Raw genomic sequence first — 27,612 nt, forward strand, 5'->3', positions numbered from 1 at the left:
CGTGCCACCACACCCAGCTAATTTTTGTATTTTTAGTAGAGACAGGGTTTAACCATGTTGGCCAGGATGGTCTCGATCTCTTGATCTTGTGATCTGCCCACCTCAGCCTCCCAAAATGCTGGAATTACAGGTGTGAGCCACCGCGCCTAGCTACTTTTTATTTTTTGTAGAGACCGGGTCTGTGTTGCCCAGACTGGCTCAAACTCCTGGATGCAAGTCATGCTCCCACCTCAGCCTCTCTGGGAATACAGGCATGAGCGACTGTGCCCAGCCTCCGCTACTTGTAGGCTCTGGGCTTGAGATACTGGAAGGGTGGTCTTTCACTTAAAAAAAAAAAAGTAAGGCCAGGCATGGTAGCTCACACATGTAATGCTAGCACTCTGAGGCCAAAGTGGGCCAATCACGAGGTCAGGAGTTTGAGACCAGCCTGGCTAATATGGTGAAACCCCATCTCTACTAAAAATACAAAAATTAGCTGGGCATGATGGCAGGCGCCTGTGGTCCCAGCTACTCAGGAGACTGTGGCAGAAGAATTGCTTGAACCCAGGAGGCAGAGGTTGCAGTGAGCTAAGATGGTGACACTGCACTCCAGCCTGGATAACAGAGCAAGACTCAGTCTTTTTTTTTTTTTTTTGAGACGGAGTCTCGCTCTTGTTACCCAGTCTGGAGTGCAATGGCGCGATCTCGGCTCACCGCAACCTCCGCCTCCTGGGTTCAAGCAATTCTCCTGCCTCAGCCTCCTGAGTAGCTGGGATTACAGGCATGCGCCACCATGCCCAACTAATTTTTTGTATTTTTAGTAGAGATGGGGTTTCACCATGTTGACCAGGATAGTCTTGATCTCTTGACCTCGTGATCCACCCGCCTCGGCCTCCCAAAGTGCTGGGATTACAGGCGTGAGCCACCACGCCCGGCCCAGTCTTTTTTTTTTTTTTTTAATTTTTTCTTTCTTTTTTCACACTCCAACATAAGTTGTCATGCTAGTAGACTTTTTTTTGTCTCAAAAAAAAAAAAAAAAAAGTAATGAGACAGGGTCTCACTATTTTGCCCAGGCTAGTCTCAAAACTGTTGGGTTCAAGCAGTCCTCCCAGCCTGTAGCTGGAATTACAAATGTGCAATGTGACTTTTTCACTTACTTTTAAATGCAAATTTCTATAAAGCTAGAATTAGCTGGATAAAAGTTAGGGCCCTAGGGCTTGCTGTTTAATAAGCAGCTTAGTTTTTCATCTTTTCCAAAAAGACTACGCTATTATCTTTGCCGGGCACAGTGGCTTATGCCTGTAATCCCAGGACTTTGGGAGGCTGAGGCAGGCGGATTGCTTGAGCTCAGGAGTTTGAGACCATCCTGAACAACATGGTAAAACCCCATCTCTACCAAAAATACAAAAAATTAGCTAGGCATGGTGATATATGCCTGGTCTCAGCTACGTGGGAGACTAAGGTGAGAGGATCACCTGAACCCAGGAGGTAGAGGTTGCAGTGAGCGGAGACGTGCCACTGCACTCCAGCCTGGGCAACACAGTGAGACTCTGTCTCCAAAAAAAAAAAGAACTGTGCTGTTGACTAGAACGTACCAAGGCTCAGGTGCTCAGGAAATACCTGTTGAATTACACGGCAAACCACCTTCATGACCTCAGCTTTACGTGAGCCTTCCCTTATTTACTCCTACTTTATAATTGAGGTGAATTACCTTACCAGGCAACTGATAGCCCAACATTGCAGCCAAGAATAACATCTAACAGGTCGCAGAGCCAATGGTAAAACCTATATAATTAACTTAACTGAGAGGCTCTCAGAACCCACCCCCTGACCGGTTTTTTTTTTTTTTTTTTTTTTTTTTTTTTTTGAGATGGAGTTTCGCTCTTGTTGCCCAGGCTGGAGTGCAGTGGTGCAATCTCAGGTCACTGCAACCTCCACCTCCCAGGTTCAAGTGATTCTTCTGCTTCAGCTTCCTGGATAGCTAGGATTACAGGCACATACCACTATGCCCAGTATTTTTAGTAGAGATGAGGTTTCACCATGTTGGCCAGGCTGGTCTCAAACTCCTGACCTCAGGTGATCCACCCGCTTCAGCCTCCCAAAGTGCTGGGACTACAGGCACGAGCCACCACACCTAGCCTCAGAGCCCCTTTCCTACCCATTAACTCACTATAAATCCCATTTCCTGCACATTCTCCAGGGAAGATTGGAAAAACTGCATCAGACATTTCCCATTGACTTCAGTGAGCAGATATCATGCCACTGCACTCCAGCCTGGACACTCACTGAACCTGTCCACAGGTGGGCCCTGACAAACTAATTGACCCTTGAAGCTCTGGTAGTCTTGCCAGGACTCCTCAGGCAGCTCAAGTCTTGTTCTACCAGCCTGTAGGAGTGCCACTTCCTCTTTCCTCACCCCCACTACCTCACCACACCGCCTGAGTGCAAAAAAAAAAAAAAAAGTGCGGGCAGCATCCTGTGCCTACTTCTCTTACCCACATCAACTGCTGAGCCAACTTGCCCCCACAGCCTGCTTGCCTGGCTTCCCACCCGGCCTGCTGTTGTTCCTCACATCACAAGGCTGAAGTCTGGGGAGTGGGTGGTCTCGGTTACAAGCAGGCCAGAGACAGAAGTGACTGCTGCAAGGGCGGCCCTGCTCACCTAACTTGTTCATGTCTCCCAGCAGAGCTGAACACAGTAGCAGTCCTCCCACCAGGCCAGGAGGGGTCTCTTTCTACTTACATGGTTTGTGTCAGAAGAGCCTATGCATGGCCTATCACACACAAGCTAGGATGTTCCCTCTGCCACTGTTGCAGAGTCCCATGAGCAATGTGACAATGCTCACACCTCAGCAAGTCCGAGGTTTTCTTCTCTGGTTCAGAGAGGGCAAGGCAAGAGCAGGAAGCAAGTCCTACAGCTCTGAGGATGCTGAACTAGAGCAGCAGCCTCCAGGCAATGGGTTACTGAAACAATTGCCTTCTGTCAGACTGGGTGCTGGGGCCTCAGAGACTCCAGTATCCTTGCCCTCCAGAAGCCAGGGCCTAGCAGGACAAAACTTATTCCAATTAGAGTTTGTCAATCTGGTCAAGGGTTTAGGTAACAGTGGGGAAAGCAAGGCAGCCTGAGGTATGTGCCACATAGTCTCTGAAGAGCCAGGCTGGCTCAGGCTTGCCTTTCCCAGTCACTCACTTCTGGCCCTATGGCTGTGCCTTACAGCCTGGGGTTGAAGGTTGGTTCTAGGGGTTCCTCATTAGTTACCAAGGAGCAGTTAGAGGCAGTCCCAGGGAGCCCAGCAATTGGTTCACACAGCTTTACAGCAAGTGTGGCCAGGAGAACTAACAGGAGACAACCCTAGCCTCCCTTGAGCTCTGGGAACCAGGCAAACAATGCTACTGAAACTCAACCGAAGAGGCTGCAACCATAAAATTCTGTTTAAGACTGTAACATGGAAAAAATGTTTATATGTTAAGTACAAAAGGGACATAAAATTGTATATACAGTAGAAGGACGGCTATGTAAACACACCAAAAATCTATGCACAGATATGTCTAAGGGAACATTTAACACCAAAAGATGAACAGTGGTAGCATTTGGGTGGCAAACTGATTCTTTGTAAAATTCCCCAATTTTCCTTAATAAGCAAGCAGTAATTACAATTGCAACGGGAAATAATTTTTTTAAAAAGTACCCCTCTGGTTGAGCAGTGCAGTGTCACTGTCAAATAAACACCAGTGGCTTTGGCCCTGACTCCTAAAAAGGTGGCAAACACTGCTGCCCCACTCCTCACCCACCCCCAAGAGAGCTTGAGCACCTCTGGCTCTGCTGAGAGCATCTTTGCAGCCCCAGCCCTCAGCATCTCTTCTCTCATCCTGCCTTATCACCCCCCCCCCCCCATCATCTCCACTCACTTCTAGCTGTATCTTTTCCCTTTCCTTAACTCAGGAGCTTTGCAACTACAGGGCCCAAAAATAGAGGCCATGAGATGGCATGTTTTCAAAGAATATGATGCCTCAGTTTTAGACATGCAGGAACTCAAATACAATCATTTTCCTGCTGCTGGATAAGTCATGCTTGGTGGCTGCTCTGGTTGCAGATATGTGAAGTTATGTAGCCTTTCCTGTTAACTCATGGTTCCAAGCACTCTCTCTTAACAATTATTTCTATCATGAATTTTCTACCCTGAAAAGCCAGGGGTGGGCAATCACAATTAAGATCATTTGGTTTCTAAAAGTCCTTCCTCTCTGGGAAAGCAGAGCTATACACAGTGGGTGACATCCTGCAGATTCTAGTCTACATCTGGGAAAGGTGTATGCCTCTTGCACTTTCAGTTTGAAAAACAAGTCAAAAAGTAATTGCTTTAAAAAAAAGTGCTAGCAATTCACAGCCTATTCCTGCCGCTGAACAGAAATTGTGATGCCTTATTTACTCCCTAGCAGCTATGTACTCTTGAGCAAGTCATAACCCTATTGTGCCTCAGTTTCTGGATCTGCAAGGAGTGTTGCCTGCATAACTGTTTAGGAACTTAGTAAAATGACTTACAACTTTCTCTGCGCTAAGGCCATGAGCCAGCTGCAGCTCATCTCACTCAGCCTGGGCCTGACTAGAGCCCCTTCCTCTTCCAAGAGAAAGCAAGGAAAAGCAGCAAGAAAACAGACATACCAGGTAAATAAGAGTAATCTATCATTGGCAATGAGGCCTCAAACAAACTGAAAATGCTCTGGCTTAAGCACCCTATCCCACAAATGCCACAAGCCAGACACAGAAGCCATGCGACTATCACACACACACACACACACACACACACACACAGGCACAGAGTACCACCAAGCAAAAAGGGGGCTAATACTGCAAGAGAACCCCAAAGTGCGGCTTGAGGAACACAGGGAGTCATCTCAAGACCCTCACTTAGCTGCCATGGAAACAGCAAACACTATTAAGCTTTGCTTCATTCAGTCTTCCGAAATGAAAACATTAATAGGGAAGACTCACGAACACTTGTGGCAAACACTATTAGCAAGGATGCAGTGTGTCTCCTGGGCTGCAGGACTCCATCTGCTTCAGCTGAACTCTCAGAAGCTACAGATGAGAGAGAGATATGCATACGCACACACATATATGCATATCTGTATGCACACAGATGTATTTAAATGAAGGTGCATACACTGTGCTAAGATACAAACAACAGAAATCAAAGGTCATATATAAAAAGGCTAAATATGACATATAACACAGGCCTAGAACCAGCTCTTGACTGGGAGCTGGGGAAAGGGGTGGTATCATCTGAAGACTATGTACATAATTTGTGGTGGGCAGGGAAGGCATCAGTGTAAACAACTCAGACTCACTTCACAATACTGGCCCACAGGAAAGTGTGATGTATCTCATGTACAAAAATAGACTCCCACCTTGCTTTTGTACAAACCAAGCTTGGTAGGCACCCAGGAGGACCATGGGTTTGTCTTGATGACAGGGCCCTGCACCAGGCTGCTGCTAAACCTTCCAGCCCTAGGAACTCACCTGCTACCCTCCCCCTTCCCTCCCTTTCAGGCCCTTGGGGGCCGCCTTTTCCTACCCAACACCTACAGCCTGAGAGGCCTGCCCGACCACCTAGCCTCACACAACTAACTGCAGTGACTAAGTGGATGGCTTCTGCAAGCAAGGTTCTTCTGTATCTGTCCTCTTCTCTGACCCCAAGATACATGAAAACATTTCTGTAAATGTTTGGCACCTAAGAAACATGATGGTTGTGGATAATGCCACAAGTACACAGGGAGACCCAGTAACAAGACATGCAGGGTGAGGGCAAGGGGCACTGAGCTGCCTGAGCATTTCAAAACCAGGACTGTGGCTTCCCATGCAGTTGGGGGGTAGGCGAAAGGATGTGCAGAACTGATGACGTCACTGGCTCCTCAGCAGCATGTACATTCAAATTGAAGATGTCTTGAGAGCCCCACTATACCCAAATCATGAGTCTGGTCACTCCTCTAGCAGAGCTTGGTGCAGTGACAGCTAACAAAGCTGAGTTCCAATTGAGTCTGTTGCACCAACAGTCCTTTTGAAGACGCTCAGCAAAGTAATTATTTCCTTTCGAGCAGATGTACAGCACATTGATGGGAAGGCCATGTGAAAGGATGTTCTCCAGCCCAGTCAAATGATCCAATCCCACTACTATCTCAGTCCCCTCTGAGTTTCTTCCTGCTGGCTGCCCTCACTGTACAGAAATAGCCGAGCAGCATCAGGGTCAGTCATCAATGGTGGGCAACCAGAAGGCCTAGAAGAAGAACATAAATCAACTTAAAAAAAAAGCCAAGCATCTCCTCACTACCGAGGGTTCTTCACATCCCACCCCACAGCAAAAAGTGCCCAATCCCAATGGCTCTGGTGGCCCTCCCTTCTGACCAACCAACTCTGATAATGTCTCACTGCCGAATGCCCAGGCAGGTTTAGGAGATCACAGGGAAAACTGGAGCTGAGACTCACTGATCCTTTGTTCTGTTAGTTATTATCTAGGAAGAGACAAGGGCCTGCAGTTAATTCTAAGTGGTAAGTTATGACCAACTATAGAAAGTTCTGGGAATTTGGCGTAAACCAAGAGGAATGGAAAATTGAAACCACAAAAGGCTGATTCAGAGTATTTTAAGGAGCAAAAAAGTTGCCAAGTATAGCCCAGGTAGTCTGGACCTAAAATTAGGGTCCAGAGCAAAAATTGGCCTATGATCTCCTTGGAGCTCAAAGGTGATTCCAGATCACCTCTAGGAAGAAGAAAAATGAAAGACAAGACCAGCCCAGCCAGAGATCAAATAATAGGAGGTGAAATAGGGAAACCACCAGTTGAGAAACATGAACTTGGATGGCTGTAATGTACCTATGTAGAACACAGCTTGCTGTGCTTGCTGAGGCACCCACTACCCCAAATGGAAAGGGTCCCTGGGTGAGACACCTCTTACTGTTCACATACCATGTTGGAACACGCACTGGCAAAAGTCATGAACTTGGGGTTGAATTGCAAACAGGTAATCGGGCCTGTGTGTTTACCATCCAACACAGCTACTTTTATACCACTCTCTCCATTCCAGACATGGATCTTGCCATCCTCTGAACCTAAAGAGAATATTGAAGGAAAACGTTACAGTTCAAGACAACTGGAAATGAGACAAGGATTGAGGTCTGAGGACAGGCCAAACTTCAGGACCCATCCCTGAGGCAAAACTGAGAGGGAGGAGAGGCAGTGAAGGGAGGACACTTTGAAAATTGATCTGACTCTGGCTATTTGTTCGCGGGCATGTCACTTCCCCTTTAACTTCAGTTTTCTCATCTAAAAAAGGGGCCGAATACCATTACCCTACCAACAGGCACCCACTAAGACGACTGAATGTAGGGTTGCACCAGGACATTAGTATTACTAATAAGGTAGTGCTTGTAGAGTTTAACTCAAATGTTGGTCCAGAGAAGACCAACATTAATGCCAGTTCTCTGTACAGAACTCCAAAGTCAGGGCAATTAAAAGACATTATGTCCTTGGCATAATGTGCTATACAGAAATCTGAGAACATCTATCAAACAGATAATAATAATAATGTCTCAATTAGTCAATAACTGAAACAAAGAAATGCATATAGTACCAGAGAAATAACCCCCACAGGGGATAAAGGAAACTCACCAATCATAATAAACTGAGAGTCTGGAGTAAATGAAGCCTCCAGTGTGACAGCTTTGCTGTTGGCATAACCCTAAAACAAAACAGAGCAGTTCGTTGTTACAGGGCCATCAATAAAAACAGCTGCCTACAAACACTGACTCAGCATATGCATCACATTCCTTTCCATGAAACCCTTTCCTTGTCATGTACTACACCACCAAGCTTCCAAATGTGGTTGTCATCCTTTACAATTCACTCCCACCCTCAACTCTGTATTCAGGTGTACTCAAGGCAAGAAAACTTTATTGTTAGGAAATTATTTTATATCTAAATACCAAACTTGGGTCACTTGGTGAGAAATAAACATCTACAGAATCCAAGGGAAATAAGTTCATGATCAGGAAGAAAATGCAAGTGCATGCATTCATCAGTAAGTCAAGAGTAACTGCTGGTCTCTACCAACCAGCTAACATAATTCTTATCACAGGAAGTATGAGCATGGAAACAGCCACACTCGAAGGCTGTCAGCTCACCCCAAATGTGTGCATCACCACTCCTTTGAATGCATCAATGAGACGAATGAAGCTGCCGTTGGTGGAAATGAGGATAAGCTTGCCATCATTGCTGAATTTAAGTCCTGTCCACTCACAAGTTCGATCATACTGCATCTTAAATGTGGCAAATGGCCCCTGCAAAAGATAAAAAATAGTAGCCCCAGGCCCAAGGCATATTAATTATTTCTTCTGCCCGAGCCAATTCCCATCCTATTCCTTTAGTTTCCCGTTTGACTAAGGAAAGCAGAGAATGAGCTACTTCTCTGCCACTCTCTAGTATCTACCATATTTTTTCTTTCGTAGAAAAGGCTCTTACAGGGCCGGGTGCAGTGGCTTATGCCTGTAATCCCAGCACTTTGGGAGGCTGAGGTGGGTGGATCATGTGAGGTGAGGAGTTAGAGACCAGCCTGACCAACATGGTGAAACCTTGTCTCTACTAAACATAAAAAATTAGCTGGGCATGGTGGCGCATGCCTGTAATCCCAGCTACTTGGGAGGCTGGGGCAGGAGAATCACTTGAACCCAGGAGGTGGAGGTTGCAGTGAGCTGAGATCACACCACTGCACTCCAGCCTGGGTAACAAGAGCAAAACTCTGCCTAAAAAAGAAAAGAAAAGGCTCTTACATGTCTACCTCACCCTTAAAACTTCCATAATATTAAGATAGGTCAAAGATTTACCTTATCAAAAGAACGAAGGTCATAAAGTTTGACCATTTCAGAGTTGACACCTGCAGCAAAAATTAACCCTTCTGGATCAAAAGAACAAACTGGTTTCCCCTGCAGATGCATGAGGCCCTAAGAGAAAAGAAGTAAGAAACACACTAAAACACAGATACCACAACCATACCTAGAACAATCAAAGACTGCTAGTATAATGGGGAAAAAAAAATGAATCCAGAACCTTACCACTATATAATTTACTTTTCCCAATGAAAACTAAGAAAGGCATACGAACACATATCAGCCTACCTACAGAATAGAAAAAGCAAACATAGAACTAAAATGAAACTTTTATAAAACAAGTCTCCAGACAATGATTTCTAATCACCCCTATCTACACAACATTATAGACACAGAGTTCAAATAAAAATAAATCCCTTGAAGCTAAAAGTTCTAGGAACACTTTTGAAAACATTAAGCCAGCTGGGCATGGTAGTGGCTCATGCCTGTAATCCCAGCACATTGTGGGTGGGGGGGCCCGAGGAAGGCAGATCACCTGAGGTTGGGAGTTCAAGATCAGCCTGACCAACATGGTGAACCCCGTCACTACTAAAAACACAAAATTAGCTGGGCCTGGTGGCACATGCCTGTAATCCCAGCTACTCAGGAGGGTGAGGCAGGAGAACTGCTTGAACCCAGGAGGCAGAAGTTGCAGTGAGCTGAGATCAAGCCACTGCCAGGCCAAGGAGAGTGAAACTGTCTCAAAAAACAAAAAACAAAAAAACAAAAACGGCCGGGTGCAGTGGCTCACACCTGTAATCGCATGCTTTGGGAGGCCGAGGTGGGCAGATCACAAGGTCAAGAGATCAAGACCATCCCGGCCAACATGGTGAAACCCCGTCTCCACTAAAATCACAAAAATTAGCTGGGCGTGGTGGTGCGCACCTGTAGTCCCAGCTACTCGGGAGGCTGAGGCAGGAGAATCACTTGAACCCGGAGGTTGCAGTGAGCCAAGGTGGCGCCACTGCACTCCAGCCAGGCAACAGATCAAGACTCCGTCTCAAAAAGCAAATAAACAAAAAAGCCTATTAAGCCACACAGTACAATGCAATCTGCACTACATTAGAGTATTTGCTTAGCAGCTACCAACTAGGAAAACAGATTTTCTCCAAAGTTTAAAAAGACCCTGGGATTCCAGAATGAAACCATTGTTTTCTCCCTTCTTTGAGAGGTAGAGTTCATTATAGTGCCTACCACAGAAAATGCTCAAAAAGTGTAACAGTGAGGTACCATTACCTGGCAGTTAGGAGACCGGAGATCCCAGAGTCGAATGGTCTTATCAAGAGACCCAGAAATGAAAGTGTCATCCACAGGTGACATGGACAAGGCCACCACCCTGCAATACATTGAGATAAATAGGAGGTGACACAAAATATTAGCAAAAATTGGATGTGAATTCTAAACTACTCTGCCTACCTATATATACATAACCTGTTCTCCCAAAATTGCCATTTTAAGAAACACACTAAAACACACATACCACAACCATATCTGGAATAATCAAAGACAACTAGTATAATAAAAAAAAACCCCAACAATTTAAAGCTACAAAATAAAAATATATGATTCCAATGCAAATCAAAACCACAATGAGCTACTACTCTACATCCTCTAGTACAGCTATAATAAGAGAGATAACACGTGTTGGTGAGGATGTAGAGAAATTGGAACCCTCATACATTGCTAATGGAAATGTAAAAATGGTACAGTTGCTCTGGAAAAGTTTTTCCAAAAAAACAGAGTTACCATATGACCCAGAAATTCCACTCCTAGGTATTTATCCAAGATAACTGAAAATATATATCCACATAAAAATATACACATATGTTCACAGCTGCATTATTCATAATAGCCAGAAAGTAGAAATAACCCAAATGTTAATTAATGGATGGACAAATTGTGCTATATCTATACACTGGATTTGGCAATAAAAAGGAATAAAGTACTGCTTCACGTGACAACATGGATGAACCTTGGGAACACCATGCTAAGTAATTAAAAGAAGCCAGGCACAAAAGATCAGATATTAACTGATCCATTTACATAAAATGTCTAGAATAGGCAAATCTATAGAGACAGAAGTAGATCAGTGGTTACCAGGGGCTGGGGGAGTGATTCCTAATGGGTATATGGTTTCTCTTTGGTGTGATAAAATGTTCTGAAGTTAGACAATGGCAATAGTTGTCCAACTTTGCAAATATAGTAAAAACCACTGAATTGTACATTTTTAAAGGAATCATTTACAGTATGTAGACGGTATCGCACTTAAAAAAACACAAAAGCACGATTCCTTATCAAATGTTTGAGGACTACACAGATGTTCTCAAACCTGAGGGGCATCAGCATCGCCTGAAGGGTGGGTTGAAACAGATTGCTAGGATCTACTCCCAGAGCCTCTACTCCAATAGGTCTGGGTTGGGGTCTGTGAATCTGAGTTTCTAACAAGCCCCCAGGTGATGGGTGAGGCTACTGTTTTAGGTACCTCGCTTGGAGAACCATAAGCCTACGCTAACAGCAACTGTGTATTCCTGATATGGTCCCCCTTTGTAGATATACCATCAAGAGGCACTCAACTTAAAAACATTTTCTTCCAATATAACTCAACTAACATCTGTACCAACTCCTCAACTTAAAATTTTAAAAGATATTGTTAAAAGCTAAAATTTCCTGGGAATGCTGAGGAGGTAATAAAACATAACAAGCAGGCCAGGCATGGTGGCTCATGCCTATAATCCCAGCACTTTGGGAGGCTGAGGCAGGTGAATCACCTGAGGTCAGGAGTTTGAGACCAGCCTGGCCAACATGGTGAAATTCTGTCTCTACTAAAAATACAAAAATTAGCCAGGCCTGGTGGCGTGTGCCTGTAATTCCAGCTACTCAAGAGGTTGGGGTGGGAGAATCGCTTGAACCCAGGAGGCGGAGGCTGCAGTAAGCCGAGATCGCACCACTGCATTCCAGCGTGGGCAACAGAGCAAGAAACCATTTCAAAAAAACAAAGACCAGAATGAGCAGAACACACGTGGACATGTAATTTTACGGCATTTAGCCCAAGAGCTCAGAGGAGGTACAAGACTCTATGCTAAGAAGTACAGGGAACACATGAATAATGAGCAGAACACATGCAAGGACCCTAACTAAAAGGAAGGTTAACTGTCCAGTCCACACGACTCCAAGAGAACCAGAGAAGGCTTGTGGAAGATACAACATCTGAGGTGGAAAGGATTTCAAAGGGAGACAGACACCTTTCTGAAAGGTGCCAGACAGGAAGGCATAAGGCCCATGTTCAAGAAGTAGCCCAGAGTTCACCTTAATGGGAATTGTAGGAGAAAATGCTGGGAAAATGGGTAAGAGCCAGAAGGGGCAGAACATGATTATAAGGGGAAGGAGCAAGGAAAATGTAGAGAACCATTAAGGAAGGTTGTGAAACAATGTAAGAGACGGGATGATTAATCAGGAGTTAACAATAATTTACCTCACAGGGCATGAGTCAGGGCAGAAGCAAAGCAGAGAACACAGAAGAAAGTGACATATGAGGTTACACCTAGGTAGAACTAAATAGTTTAACAACTCACTGCATATGACGACAAGGAAAGAAAAGTGAACTGACAACAGGTGTTTTGAGCCAGAATTGGAAGAGACAGAGAAGAAATATGAGAAAGACAGAGAGGAGCTGGTCCAAAGAAAATAATGATGACGTACAGAGTATTGGACCTTTAAGGTAGGGGCACAGAAGAGACAGCTACACAGATGTGTATAAAACATGTAGGTAGGGCCTGAGAGCGGTGGCTCACGCCTGTAATTCCAGCACTTTGGGAGGCCAAGGCGGGTAGATCATGAGGTAAGGAGATCGAGACCAACCTGGTCAACATGGTGAAATCCCATCTCTACTAAAAAAAAAAATACAAAAATAAGCTGGGCACGGTGGCGGGCACCTGTAATGCCAGCTACTCAGGAGGCTGAGGCAGGAGAATAGGTGAATCAGGGAGTTGGAGATTGCAGTGAGCAGAGATCGCACCACTCTACTCCAGTCTGGTGACAGAGCGAGACTCTGGTCTCAAAAAACAAAAACAAATAAAAACAAATAAACAAACATGTAGGTGGGGCCAGGCACAGTGGCTCATGCCTGTAATCCCAGCACTTTGTGGGGGCCAAAGCAGGCAAATCACTTAAGGTCAGGAGTTCAACAGCAGCTTGCCAACATGGTGAAACACCATCTCTACAAAAACACAAAAATGAGCAGGGCATGATGGTGTGCGCCTGTGATCCCAGCTACTCAGGAGGCTGAGGCAGAAGAATCACTTAAACCCAGGAGGCAGAGGTTGTAGTGAGCCAAGATGGCGCCACTGCATGCCAGGCTGGGTGATAGAGCGAGACTCCATCTCAAACAAACAAACCTGCAGGTGGAAGGTGGTCTGAAATTCATAACAGACATGGGCTAAAAATACTGATTTGGGAAGCCACCTGAATGGAGGTGAATGAATAAAATCAGTGATGGACACAGAAAATCACAAGAGAGTGGATAGAGTATTTGTTTATTTTAGAGTCAAAATAGAGGCCGAGAATTACAAGAACGGAACTAAAATGGGAAAAGTCACCTGCCGTGGGAAAGTAAGTTTACTGAGAGGTTAAGCACCAAGAAAAGCCTAAAACAGTGGGTTTTAACTAGAGGCAGCAGGGAACGAAGGAAAAAAGTTTGGATAAAGCCTCATAGATGACTCTGGGACTAGTGTAAAAATGATTTCAACAGTGAACATGTGTGAAGAGGTGGAGATGAGAATATGCAGATTATTCTTTCAAGGTTGGTAGTGAAAAGGAGTGAGTTATAAGGTCAATAAGTAGATTTAAGATAAGAAAGACCAAGTAAATTTGTAGGAGCAAGGAAAAGGCCAATTAAGGAGATGGAAGCAAACAGAAAGAGGAACGTTTGTTTTGTCGAAGAAAGGCCACTACTTTCTCAAGGAAAGGATTCCAAGGAAGAGAGGAATTTAGGTGAAAGGGATAGATGTTTAAAAAGAACTTTTATTTTTGGAGACAGGGTGGATACCTTGGCACAATCATGGCTCACTGCAGCCTTGACCTCCCAGGCTCAAGTGATCCTCTCACCTCAGCCTCCCAAAGTGCTGATAACAGGCCTGAACCACACACCCAACTGAAAGAACTCATTTTGTGTAGCCTTGATTTTCTCATAAAAGGAGGGATAAAGTCATCTATCAAAAATCAGAGGTCAAGAGATTGAATAATTGGGAAGATTGGAAAGCATCTGAAGCAACTGCATCAACTCTTAATTACAAATAGTACATTTGGGAACACGAATTGGAATACAAACAAGCAAAAACATCTACTTATCATGAGCCATCATTTGTCTGAAACTATACAGTAACCACTGGCTGCCACCATATTTCAGCAACACAAATGGCCTGCCTGTTTTTTTTTTGAGACAGGGTCTCACTCAGTCACCCAGGCTGGAGTGCAGTGGCGCCACCTTGGCTCACTACAGCCTGTGTCGTCCAGGTTCAAGCGATTCTTGTGCCTGAGCCTCCTGAGTAACAGAAATTACAGCTGCGTACCACCACTCCCGACTAATTTTTGTATTTTTTCTAGAGACGAAGTTCCACCATGTTGCCCAGGCTAGTTTCCAACTCCTGGTCTCAAGCAGTCTGTCCGCCTTGGCCTTCCAAAGAGCTGGGATTACAGGCGTTAGCCACCACGCCTGGCCTAGAAGTGCAACTTCTAACAGGAGGCTCTCATACCGTCTCCTGTCAGGGCGCCATACCATTCAAAACCATCCTGGGTTACCATACATTTGCAAATGGACGCAGGAGAAAATCCCCCAAGTGATTAAAATATTATTCAGGAGAAAATATGTTTAACATTAAAACAAAAGTTGAAAAATTAGAGAAAAAAGTAACAGGCATTGGGGTGAAGAACAGAGAAGCAACCTGCATTACAATAAAGAATAAGGAAATAAACTTCTTGATTTTAAAAAAAGGACTTTTCTTTTGCATCCTCATTAAGATCTTCAAATGGAACATTTTTATGTAGGAGCCTGCTGAAATGGGGGCCATATATATTGGAAGGCGTCATAAACACAAATAGTCCTCTATTAAGGGATATCTGAGATTTGGTATTCCTAAATGCCAAATCTAATTTCTATTACATAGGTTTTCGCTGAATATCTTTAATTCACATTATTTTTTCTATTTTATATATATAACTAGAATATGTATATAGTTATATAACTAGAATATATATATAACTAGAATATCTATTCTGTTGTCCAGGCTGGAGTGCAGTGACATGATCTCAGCTCACTACAACTTCCGCCTCCCAGGTTCAAGCAATTCTCCTGCCTCAGCCTGCTGAATAGCTGGGATTACAGGCACCCGCCACCAGGACCAGCTAATTTTTGTCTTTTTAGTAGAGATGGGGGTTTTGTCATGTTGTCCCAGTTGATTTCAAACTCCTGACCTCAAGTGATCCACCCATCTCAGCCTCCCAAAGTGCTGGGATTACAGGCGTGAGCCGCCGTGCCAGGCCTAGTTATATTTTAACTGAGTTATCTCTGAACACCTATCCATGCACCTCTACAACCTCAGTAAATCAAGAGTTGACTATTTAAAAGAAGATGAAGAAGAATGCCAAACAGTAGTGAGGAAGTAGCTTCAGTTCACTAATAAGATCTCTCTAGCCTTCTATTCTCTGTGTAACCTAAGGGATAAAAGAACTATCTGCTGGGCCGGGCGCGGTGACTCACACCTGTAATCCCAGCACTTTGGGAGGCTGAGGCGGGTGGATCACGAGGTCAAGAGATCGAGACCATCCTGGTCAACATGGTGAAACCCCGTCTCTACTAAAAATACAACAAATTAGCTGGGCATGGTGGCGCGTGCCTGTAATCCCAGCTTCTCAGGAGGCTGAGGCAGGAGACTTGCCTGAACCCAGGAGGCGGAGGTTGTGGTGAGCCGAGATCGCGCCATTGCACTCCAGTCTGGGTAACAAGAGCGAAACTCCGTCTCAAAAAAAAAAAAAAAAAAAAAGAACTATCTCCTTCTATAATACGTGGGTCTTACCTTTTGCTATGTCCAGGAAAGTATCTGATATATTTGTTGTCATGCAAGGACAAGTAACGAATAGTATCTGTAAAAAGATAAAAAAGGTATGATGACATCATACTATTTAAAAGAAATTTACTTTGCATTTTCATCTTGAAAAGACAAGGTCAAAGAATCCATTGTATCCTATATCCCAAGCAAGGCATGAATAAATAATGGTGAATAATTCTACTTTGCAGCTGAAGACTGGGCATGTAGATTTCACCTAACTCAAAAGCAGAGTTCTTAAGTTGACAGCATAGAAAACAATGTCTGAAATCACCTTTTATTATCAATTTGGCTTCTTCATAATTACAATGCAACTTGCCCTGCAAATATACTCTGGCAAAAAAAAAAAAAAAAAAAAAACACAAAAAAGCACACACAATAATTTTAGATATTGGTCTAGTGTCCACAGAATGGCAAACCTTGAAGAAAAAATATTTGCCTGTTGAGCAAACAGGCTCAAAGAGGTGAGCAGCCATGGCAATTAAACTGAAGATCAGGTTGAACCCTGGTAGCAGTTTTTGTCTAGAGTTCTCCATCAGTGTGTTGACCCAACCCCAACATATTTGAATTCTTTAATTGGATACACAAATTACAATGAAAATAAACAAAAGAAAGTTAGAGCCGGGTGCGGTGGCTCATGCCTGTATAATCCTAGCACTTTGGGAAGCCGAGGTGGGTGGATCACCTGAGGTCAGAAGTTCCAGACCAGCCTGGCCAACATGGTGAAACCCTATCTTTAAAAAGAAGAAAAAAAAAAAGAAAATGTTAAAAAAAAAAAAAAAAGAAAAGAAAAGTTAGAGAAGTGATATCGAGGTCTGTCTGGGTTAAGATCTTAAGAAGTTAAAAAAATCAAATTCTTATACCAATGAGTAATAGTAGTGAGATTTTGACAATATTAGAGAAAGGAACAATCAGAGATTTGTGCTTGGGGAAAGTAAGACAAACACTCTTAAAAAACCAAATGATTGGCTGGGCGCGGTGGCTCACGCCTGTAATCCCAGCACTTTGGGAGGCCGAGGCGGGTGGATCACGAGGTCAAGAGATCGAGACCATCCTGGTCAACATGGTGAAACCCCGTCTCTACTAAAAATACAACAAATTAGCTGGGCATGGTGGCGCGTGCCTGTAATCACAGCTACTCAGGAGGCTGAGGCAGGAGAATTGCCTGAACCCAGGAGGCGGAGGTTGCGGTGAGCTGAGATCGCGCCATTGCACTCCAGCCTGGGTAACAAGAGCGAAACTCCGTCTCAAAAAAAAAACAAAAAACAAAACCAAATGATTCTATCTGAAAGAATAACAAACAAAAAAGATGGTGGCGGTAGAGAAATTAAGTGCCATAAAGAACTGCAAAATAGAGAAGTATTATCCCCTTAAAAAGACTAGGAATAAGGAAAAATTGTTGAGAAACAGCTAGGAGAAAATGGTGCCAAAATGCGGAAAGAAAAGCATGGAAAGAACATTCTGAAGGCAAACAGAACACAGGAATAAAGGGGTTGAAAGCATCAAGTCATCTCAGGGGTTCACAGGGGTGCTTTCTAGTAAGAAGGCGTTTAATTTGGGAGGGGGAGTAGGGGAATGGGATATTTGTATGTTCCATAACTTGAACACTACCCAATTTTCCTTGAACACATCTTCAAACTTCTTGAATGATAACTTTTCTGGTTATTCTACTGCTAACAATGACTCACCTGCCCTAAGAAGAGAAAGACTTCCTCTCCATTACCTGATTTCCCAGAGACGAGCAGGGCGACGCCATCCTCTCAGCCCCACTTGGCAGCTGGCGCGCTGTTCCTGGCAAGGCAGTGGCCTGTACAGTTATCTCCTGTACCGGGTGGTATCATAGACCCTCAAACTGTACAAACTACTACCTCAGCCTGGAATCAGGCAAAAGGAAACGGAGCACTGGAGGAACTCTTCAGGATGCACTTGAGACAGGAAAGGGAACATCCTCACAGCAGAGGCCTGGCAGCAAAGCTACAAGTGCCACACATTTGCCTCATCTTGTACCACATTTGGAGAATCCTCATTTAATCACACAGAAAAACAGCCCAACAGAAGAAATAAACCAGTCATTCAGATGATCACATAGACATGTTTCCTCAGGATCCTAAGGTTTTACATTCTTGTCCAAATCATCAACTACACTGATTCCTTAGAAAACCACTTCTGAAACAGAGGCATGAAAAGTAAAAATGATATACTTACTAAAACTCAAGTACAGGCAGAAGAGTCTCATTTAAAAAAAAAGGGAAAAAAAAGAAAGAAAGAGAAAAGGACTTCCGCTCATTCTGCTTTGAGATAGGCACAACCAAATAGCAGTGTAAGCTATCCTTATGCAATGACATTACAAAAGTCTTTTTTTGTTTGTTTGTTTTTGTTTTTTGAGACAGAGCCTCGCTCTGTCACCTAGGCTGTAGTGCAGTGGTGTGATCACAGCTCACTATACCCTAGACCTCCAGACCTCAAGCAATCCTCCCATCCTCAGTCTTCCAAGTGGCTGGCACTACAGGCAAGTGCCATCACACCTGGCTAATTTTTGTATTTTTTGTAGAGATGGGGTTTTGCCACATTGCCCAGGCTAATCTCAAACTTCTGGGCTTGACTGATCCATTCTCCTTGGCCTCCCAAAGTGCTGGGATTACAGGCATGAGCCACTATGCCTGGCCTAAAAAAAAAATCTTACTGCAAAATGTGAAATGATCATCAGTAAATCAGTGAGCTAAGTTTAAAAAAAATAATCAGCCAAGGCGAGTGGATCACAAGGTCAAGAGATTGAGACCATCCTGGTCAACATGGTGAAACCCCATCTCTACTAAACATACAAAAAATTAGCTGGGCATGGTGGCGCGTGCCTGTAATTCCAGCTACTCAGGAGGCTGAGGCAGGAGAATTGCCTGAACCCAGGAGGCGGAGGTTGCGGTGAGCCGAGATCGCGCCATTGCACTCCAGCCTGGGTAACAAGAGAAAAAAACTCCGTCTCAAAAAAAAAAAAAAAAAATCCTGGCTGGGTGTGGTGGCTCACACTTGTAATACCAACACTTTGGGAGGCCGAGGCGGGCAGATCACGATGTCAGGAGATCGAGACCATCCTGGCTAACACAGTGAAACCCCATCTCTACTAAAAATTCAAAAAAGTACCCAGGTGTGGTGGCACATGCCTGTAGTTCCAGCTACTCGGGAGGCTGAAGCAGGAGAATCGCTTGAACCCGGGAGGCAAAGGTTGCAGTGAGCTGAGATCGCGCCACTGCACTCCAGCCTTGGTGACAGAGCAAGATTCAGTCTCGGAAAAATAAAATAAAATAAAAAACAAAAAACAATAATAATTAAAAAGAATACTAACATGAAAATAAGTGTTACAGTTCAGTTACCAAGATAATCTGTTAACTTAGGACTTATCTTGAGAAATCTATTTGGAGGCCAAGGCGGGCGGATCACCTGCGGTCGGGAGTTCAAGACCAGCCTGACCAACATGGTGAAACCCTGTCTTTATTTAAAAAAAAAAAAAAAAAGAGATATCCAGGTAAAAAGAGAGATTGGAGATTGTTTATTATAAAAAGAAACTCACACATTCAATTTCTAAAAATAACTATTTACTCTTTAGATCAGAAAATGTCCCTGGAATCAGAGATGAGTAAGGTTGGGAAAACACCAAAAACTGTTCTAACTTCCCTTAAACTATCATAGTTCAAGCATTTGTGAAACATTTCTCAAATCTGTATCATTCTGAAAGAAAAAGTCCTGTTATTTATCACTTGCTGGTCGTTGCTCCAATACAGAGCAACAGAGTCTCGCTCTATTGCCCAGGCAGGAGTTCAGTGGTGCAATCTTGGCTCACCACAACCTCCGCCTTCTAGGTTCAAGTGATTCTCCTGCCTCAGCCTCTCAAGTAGCTGGGATTACAGGCGCATACCACTGCACCCAGCTAATTTTTGTATTTTTAGTAGAGACGGGGTTTCATCATATTGGCCAGGTTGGTCTTAAACTCACTACTTCAAGTGATCCACCCACCTAAGCCTCCCAAAGTGCTGGGATTATGGGCGCAAGCCACGCCCAGCTTTAAAAGTGTTCTTTGAAGTTTCAGGAAGTACAAATCATAAATACAATTAGTTGCTTCCTTTTTCCACTCCCCACTCTAAACTAGAGACTTTCACACTCAGTCCCAAGTCCTTCAAAAGTGCTAATGGCTTGCTTCCAGCATTCCTTCAGTCAAAACAATGCAATTAGCATTACTAACATTATATGAAAATATTTAAACTAAAGTAACTATAGTCAAAGCAGAAGTAATCACAAAGATTACATTAACTATTTATTTTAACTAAGGAAACTATGACCTTAACTTCCTAAAAAGAAGGCTTGCTTACCGTCTATTTTGTTAGAGCTGTAAACAACTGTGTTTGCCGCATGAGTGTATCTGATGAGGTCCACACCATATTTCTTACTGTACAGGGTTCTCTTTGGTCTGATAAGGAAATAGAAACAGAAAATCATGAAAATTCTCCATCATCAAAATCTGGAATCTCCATATAAAGAGAAGAACTTGAATGATATGGCAAAGGTGAGGATTTCTGGTAAGTTCTAACACTGGAAAGAAACAATTTCTTCGAAAAGGGAAAAAACAACACTCAAGCAACAGCCATCTGAAAAAGCCTTTTACTTCAGAACACCTAATAGCAAGGTTAGGTACAAAGTACAAGTAACTATGGGGATTCAATTCAGTCTTTACTACAATGTTCAAAAGTAAGCTTTGAGAAAAAATAGTTATGTGCCATGTAATGACATTTTGATCAACAGTCAGCACATGGGATAATGGTCTTATAAGATTATCATGGAGCTGCCCCACACAACAAATGCATCATTTTTAAAATTCCTTATATTCTATTTTTACTGTACCTTTTCTATGTTGAGATACACAAACAGTTAACAGTATATTACAACTGCCTACGGTATTCAGTACTGTAGCATTCTGTACAGGTTTGTAGCCTAGGAGCAATGGGTCATACCACGTAGCCTAGGTGTGTATAGGTTATACCATTCAGGTTTGCGTAAGTACACTCTAGGCGCAACAAAAACATCAAGTAATGATCTTCATTGTTAACTGATGCATGGCTGTACATCTACTTGGGAAAAAAAGCCACACAAAACAAGTCCTAACTTACAACAAAGAGGGCTATGAGAATATGTCAAACCCAAGAGGCCAAACTTTTCTTCTTAAGACATCCATTTAGAAAGAAGCTTTTATTTATTTTTTTCAAGATGGCAGTCATTTCTCAAAACTGAAACCAGATGCAAAACTGCTTGCCTTTGCCAATGTAACCTGCTCCTGCAGAAGATATCCATCCTTCCTATCCTACAGGTCAAAAGCACTTGTTGAGCCTTTTAGAAGGCAAGCCTAACTTTCTCTACCAAAACCAGTTAAATAGTTCCCTTGTTTTTACTTTAATGTAAAATCATACATTTCCAGCCGGATGGTGGTGGCTCACACCAGTAATCCCAGCACTTTGGGAGGCCAAGCCAGGCAGATCACCCGTAGTAGGGAGTTTGAAACAAGCTGGGCCAACATGGTGAAACCCCATCTCTACTAAAAATACAAAAATTAGTGGAATATGGTGGCACACACTTGTAATCCCAGTTACTCGAGAGGCTGAGGCAGGAGAATTGCTTGAACCCAGGAGGCAGAGGTTGCAGTGAGCTGAGATCATGCCAGTGCAATACAGACTCGGCGACAGTGAGACTCCGCCTCAAAAAAAAAAAAAAATCATACATTTCCAAGTTAGAGGTTACCAATCTCCATCTGTTGAAGCTCCTTAAATGGCTCCCTCTACAGAACCTGGAAGAACAAGGCTAAAACTGATCTCAGCAGAACCTGTAACCAAAAACTTTAACACATACTGCTTAAGTTAGAAAAATCTGAGGCCAGGTACAGTAGCTCATACCTGTAATCCCAGCACTTTGGGAGGCTGAGGTAGACGGATCACCTGAGGTCAGGAGTTCAAGACCAGCCTGGCCAACATAGTGAAACTCCATCTGTACTAAAAATACAAACATTAGCTGGGCGTGGTAGCATGTGCCTGTAGTCTCAGCTACTTGGAAGGCTGAGGCACAAGAAGCACCTGAACCTGGGAGGCAGAGGTTGCAGTGAGCTGAGATCACACTGCTGCACTCCAGCATGGGTGACAGAGCGAGACTCTGTCTCAAAAAAGAAAAAAGGCCGGGCGCAGTGGCTCAAGCCTGTAATCCCAGCACTTTGGGAGGCCGAGGCGGGTGGATCACGAGGTCAAGAGATCGAGACCATCCTGGTCAACATGGTGAAACCCCGTCTCTACTATAAATACAAAAAATTAGCTGGGCATGGTGGCGCGTGCCTGTAATCCCAGCTACTCAGGAGGCTGAGGCAGGAGAATTGCCTGAACCCAGGAGGCGGAGGTTGTGGTGAGCCGAGATCGCGCCATTGCACTCCAGCCTGGGTAACGAGCGAAACTCCGTCTCAAAAAAAAAAGAAAAAAAAAAAGGAAAAAGAAAAATTTGAGACCTAAATATCTACGTAAATCTAGATTGAAATGCTAAAACAACTCTCCAATATGCACCAATTGAGAAAACAGAAAAGCCTTTAACATAATGTCCTACATTTAGGTCTTTAGAAGGATTTCATAAATCCTGTACCAATGTTTACCAAGAGTTCCAATCTATGAAAAGGAAAGTTGACCCTCTCAATGTAAAATCCTCTCAGAATCTAGATGTAAACAATCACATGACTCAAGCAGTCTTTAAGTCAATTGTTTGCACTTTCAATTTTTGTTAAAGTGAGGCCAAGGGCTTCCCTATATGAAACCCATTTCCAAAAGATTTCTCACTACAAATGCACTGGATTTTCCACATTCTTACCTTTACTGATATAATACTTCACTACTAAAAAGATCAGCAAAGGCTACTTTGCCAAGTCCACTCTCTGGTGTTGTGATGTGGGGTTACTGTGTGGTAACCAGTGAGGGAGGCTGAGTGTGTGGCTGTATACTTACTCTCTAGATAGTTGACTTTGCTTCTACCAGTGGAAGAAGTTTATACCAGTTAGTTCACCCCATCTACAGTTGTAAAGACAGAACCTAGTCAGGCTCAGTGGCTCACACCTGTAATCTCAGCACTTTGGGAGGCTGAGGTGGCTGGATCACCTGAGGTCAGGAGTTTGAGACCAGCCTGGCCGACATGGTGAAATCCTGTGTCTACTAAAAATTAAAAAAATTAGCCAAGTGTGATGGTGGGCACCTGTAATTCCAGTTACTTGGGAAGCTGAGGTAGGAGAATTGCTTCAATCTGGGAGGTGGAGGTTGCAGTGAGCCAAGATAGCACCATTGCACTTTGGCCTGGGCAAAAAGAGCATCTCAAAGAAAAAAAAAAAGACAACATGAAGAGCAAACTCTAACCTGATGAGTTAAAAGGGAATAGTGTTAGGAAAATTTCTGGTTCCAGTTAGATCTGGCCTCTTCGTATCAAATTTATCAAAAACACTAACGTGAGATTTTTTTTTCTCTAATAACAGAAATCTATTACCTCATTTCATTTCCTAATTTTATTTTTATCTTTTTGACACAGAGTCTCACTCTGTTCCCCTGGCTGGAAGGCAGTGGCCCAATCTTGGCTCACTGCAACCTCTGCCTCCCCATTTCAAGCAATTCTCCTGCCTCAGCCTCCTGAGTAGCTGCAATTTCAGGTGCCCGCCACCACACTCAGCTAATTTTTGTAGAGCCAGGGTTTCACCACATTGGTCAAGCTGGTTTTGAACTCCTGACCCAGGTGATCCACCCACCTTGGCCTCCCAAAGTGCTGGGATTACAGGCGTGAGCCACCTCATCTGGCCTTATTTCCTAACTGAAAGCAAGATTATATTGTACTGCATCCATTTGAGGTTCTTACAAAGTACATGCACAACATTTTTCAAATATTTTGGTAAGCTTCCTTCCTCAAACTATAATTCTGGTGATCAAGCATCAACAAGGAAAATAATACTAAGTTTTCACTTTGAGTAATTTGCTTCACCTACCACAAACAACATCCTTTATATTCTTCCAAGCTGAAATATCACTCAATGCATGAACTCCATTATAAAGAAAATTTAAATGACCAGTAAACTAGAAAATACTAAGTATACAAAATCTTGCTTTAGCCATTTTCAAACTCCCAAATTCTAACATTAATGTCATCTAATAAAGATACTATGCTGGCCAGGCAGGGTGGTTCACGCCTGTAATCCCAGCACTTTGGGAGGCCAAGGAAGGCTGATCACTGAGGTTGGTAGTTCGAAATTAGCCTGACCAACATGGAGAAACCCCGTCTCTAATAAAAATACAAAATTAGCCGGGCATAGTGGTGCATGCCTGTAATCCCAGCTACTCAGGAGGCCGAGGCAGGAGAATTGTTTGAACCAGGGTGATGGAGGTTGCAGTGAGCTGAGACCATTGCACTCCAGCCTGGGCAATAAGAGCAAAACTCCATCTCAAAAAAAAAAAAAAAAAGATACAATACTATGCCTTCTAAGGAAATACTTCTTTTCTTCTGAGGTTGGTTGACCTATACTAGTGACAAAATTTTTCATCACATTACTGCCTAGAATGGAAGCTAAAGAGGTTGTCTAATATCCAGAGAAGTGATTTGACCAACGTCACATACCTAGTCACTGGCAAAACTAGAACCTAGTTCTCTCCTAACTACCAGGCCACTCCTTCACCACAGACCATAATTAAACAAGGTCACAACTGACCAGAGAAAACTCAAAAGAGCATGCCCTGTAGTATTGTATCAATACTAAATTTCCTAATTTGGACAATTGTGCTCTGGTTATGTAAGAATGTCTTTGTGCTTAGAAAATCCATGTTGAGCCGGGTGCAGTGGCTCATGCCTGTAATCCCAGCACTTTCAGAGGCAGAGGCAGGCGGATCATGAGGTCAGGAGTTTGAGACCAGCCTGACCAACATGGTGACACCCTCTCTCTATACTAAAAACACAAAAATTAGCTGGGTGTGCTATAATCCCAGCTACTCAGGAGGCTAAGGCAGAAGAATTGCTTGAACCCGAGAGGTGGAGGCTGGAGTGAGCCGAGATTGTGCCACTGCACTCCAGCCTGGGTGACAGAGTGAGACTCTGTCTCAGGAAAAAGTAAAAAGGAAAGAAAATCCATGTTGAAGTGTTTAAGGATAGAGGGGCTTGATGCTTCCAACTCTAAGGGTTGGGGGGATGCACACTGTATATATAAATATTTACATACAGTAATGAAGCAAATGCAGAAAATGTAACCAGTCATTGAATCATATGGCAGTTCTCTGAAACACTGTTGCAACTTTCTATAAGTTTGTAATTACATAAAAATGCTACTTGAGTGAATAAACTGCCTGATGTCACAAAATTGGCATTTCACTTTTAACAAGACAGGACTTGGCCAGGTGCAGTGGCTCACGCCTGTAATCCCAGCACTTTGGGAGGCTGAGGAGGGTGGATCACCTGAGGTCAGGAGTTCAAGACCAGCCTGGCCAATGAAGTGAAACCCATCTCCACTAAAAATACAAAAATTAGCATGGTGACGGGCACCTGTAATCCCAGCTACTCAGGAGGCTGAGGCAGGAGAATCGCTTGAATCTGGTAGGCGATAGTTTCAGTAAGCCAAGATCGTGCCACTGCACTCCAGCTTGGGCAACAGAGGGAAACTGTCTCCCAAAAAAAAAAAAAAAAAAAAAAAAAAGGCCGGACTCATGTCAAGGTTATACTTCCCAAATAGAAATTATGCCAAATTTGGGGACAAACTGCAAAGAAATGCTATCACAACCTTGATTTTCTTTAAATGAGGATATATATCTCTATCCTCATATTCTGGGAAGAGGTTCTAATCTGTGCATAAGCACAAAACGTTTCATGCAAGCCAGCTTCAAATTACTCCTCCAGGACTCCACAACTCCAGTGCTACTACCATACCTTTAAATGTTACTTCCTCCTCTAAACTGATTCAAGTGACCAGACCAGGACAAAAATCTATCTACTAAATGAGTAACACTGACTCAAACTATTTGCCCAGCTAACAATTCCCTCTTCCTTAAGACCACCACTGCAGACCACCTTGCCACATACTGCAGGCAGATTCAGAGCCAGTTACATAATACTTTCTCACAGCTCTAGTGGGAAAAAACTGCTGGGGGAGGGGATGCCACTATAGCTCAGTCCAAACTAGTGTTACCTCAGATAATCAAATTCACAAATGAAAAGGCACGTTCCAAAAGAAAGACACCAGAAAAAAAAAAAAAAGCAAAAGAAACAGCTGGAGAAGGTAGAGAAAAACCCAAGATCTCAAAAAAACACGATGTAACAAAATCAAGTCTGACAAAACCAGGGGCCACCGATTTAAACCAATCAGCACGCCTTCTTGGGAAAGAGGGCTGAGGGTAAAACGAATTTAATCTACGTTAGTTTTGGCTCCAAGGAGCTGCAAGTCCACAGGCGTGCGGTGAGGGGGCTGCCAAGGACCCCCCACGGAAAAAGGCAAAGTGCCGTGCTTAGGTTTTGCGAAAAGATGCAGGTGTGGTGGGTCTCCAGATGACTTGCAGCAACATAGAAGTTTCATGGTCAGAACTGGAATTCAAAGTGGACCAACATGTGTAATAATAATTATAAAAAAAAAAAAAAAGGATGAAAGGAAACCCAAAATTGTTCTACGATGCTTGCTTTGTTTTAACGGAAGCTCACATTCAGGTCAGGATGGGACGACCAAGTTCGTTTGTATGTGGCAAAAAGGAAGTTTTAGATGTTGCTGAGAAGTTCACTTAAGAACGTGGGCACTGATTCTGACGGAGTAAGAGAAAGTCTAGGAACAGGAAGAAAAAGCAAGGAGGCCCAAAGAGGCACAACAAATAAATCCTGACAGCTAAGAACTGCAACCCACGCGGCCTAACGGCAGAAAGGTCGCGAAAAGCTGAGGGGCAGGGGATGGGAGGAGTGCCAGGGAGGAATCGAGGTCACAGCGGAGAGAGCATAAGAGAGAGCTGCCGAAGGAGGCAGGAGAGCAGCCCCTGCAGTCCTGCGTCGAGGCCAGAGACGACCAGCACCTTAGAGAGCCTGAGTTGCTGAAAACGCTACCTGCTGGGCCCGGGGTGGGCGGACCGGGCGTTTTAAAGGTCAAGGTCAAGGTGGGGTTTGGCAAGCGATGCATAGCGCTCTAAGGAGACCTTAGACATAAAAATAATGCCATTATTATGACTATCGCAACATTTTTTTTAGAAGAAGAAAAAATAAAAGGTCTCCTGGACGGCTGCGGGGTGGAGGTGGCCCCGGCAGGAATGCGTGCAAAATAGGCCGGGGGCTGAAGTCGGGACGGAGGGCGGGCTGAGGGACCAGTGCTGGGCCACCGGAGGGAGGGAGGGACTGAGACCCGGGCCCAGGGCCTCCGCCTCACTCACTTGCCCTCCTGGCAGTCATAGAGCACGATGGAGTCGTCGTCGCTGCTTGAGATGACCGTCTCGCCGTTGGGGCTGAAATCGAAGCAGTTAATCTTGTCTGAGTTTTCGCGGAACACCTTAGCGACGCGGAAGCTCCGCAGCACGCTGTCGGTCAGCTTCATGGCGGCGGCAGGGGAAGGCAGCGGCGG

General features: G+C 43.9%; 1 protein-coding gene across 1 annotated transcript; it reads right to left on the bottom strand.

Moving 5' to 3' along the window:
- Positions 1–3,405: 3,405 nt before the first annotated feature.
- WDR82 (WD repeat domain 82) lies at positions 3,406–27,585 on the bottom strand. The gene is made up of 9 exons (XM_064367153.1): positions 27,425–27,585; positions 20,354–20,451; positions 15,963–16,029; positions 10,129–10,228; positions 8,851–8,967; positions 8,152–8,307; positions 7,640–7,709; positions 6,938–7,080; positions 3,406–6,250 (listed from the first exon to the last, which is right to left on the bottom strand). Exons 1-9 carry the CDS (start codon positions 27,583–27,585, stop codon positions 6,221–6,223), a joined length of 942 nt encoding a protein of 313 aa, XP_064223223.1. The 3' UTR covers positions 3,406–6,220.
- Between the last annotated feature and the right edge of the window lie 27 nt (positions 27,586–27,612).

This window comes from Aotus nancymaae, unplaced genomic scaffold, assembly GCF_030222135.1.
Source record: "Aotus nancymaae isolate 86718 unplaced genomic scaffold, 86718_ANA_hifiasm-v0.15.2.pri h1tg000067l, whole genome shotgun sequence".
Classification (NCBI taxonomy): Eukaryota; Metazoa; Chordata; class Mammalia; order Primates; family Aotidae; genus Aotus; species Aotus nancymaae.

What these genes read in the sequence shown, in the direction of transcription:
- WDR82 (XM_064367153.1), bottom strand. Translation starts at nt 27,585, where the DNA reads ATGAAGCTGACCGACAGCGTGCTGCGGAGCTTCCGCGTCGCTAAGGTG. An exon ending in ACCTTCGTTCTTTTGATAAG is followed by an intron (nt 8,308 to 8,850) that starts GTAAATCTTTGA and finishes TATCTTTTGCAG; the next exon opens with GGGCCATTTGCCACATTTAA. An exon ending in TGGTGATGCACACATTTGGG is followed by an intron (nt 7,710 to 8,151) that starts GTGAGCTGACAG and finishes GTTTTGTTTTAG; the next exon opens with GGTTATGCCAACAGCAAAGC.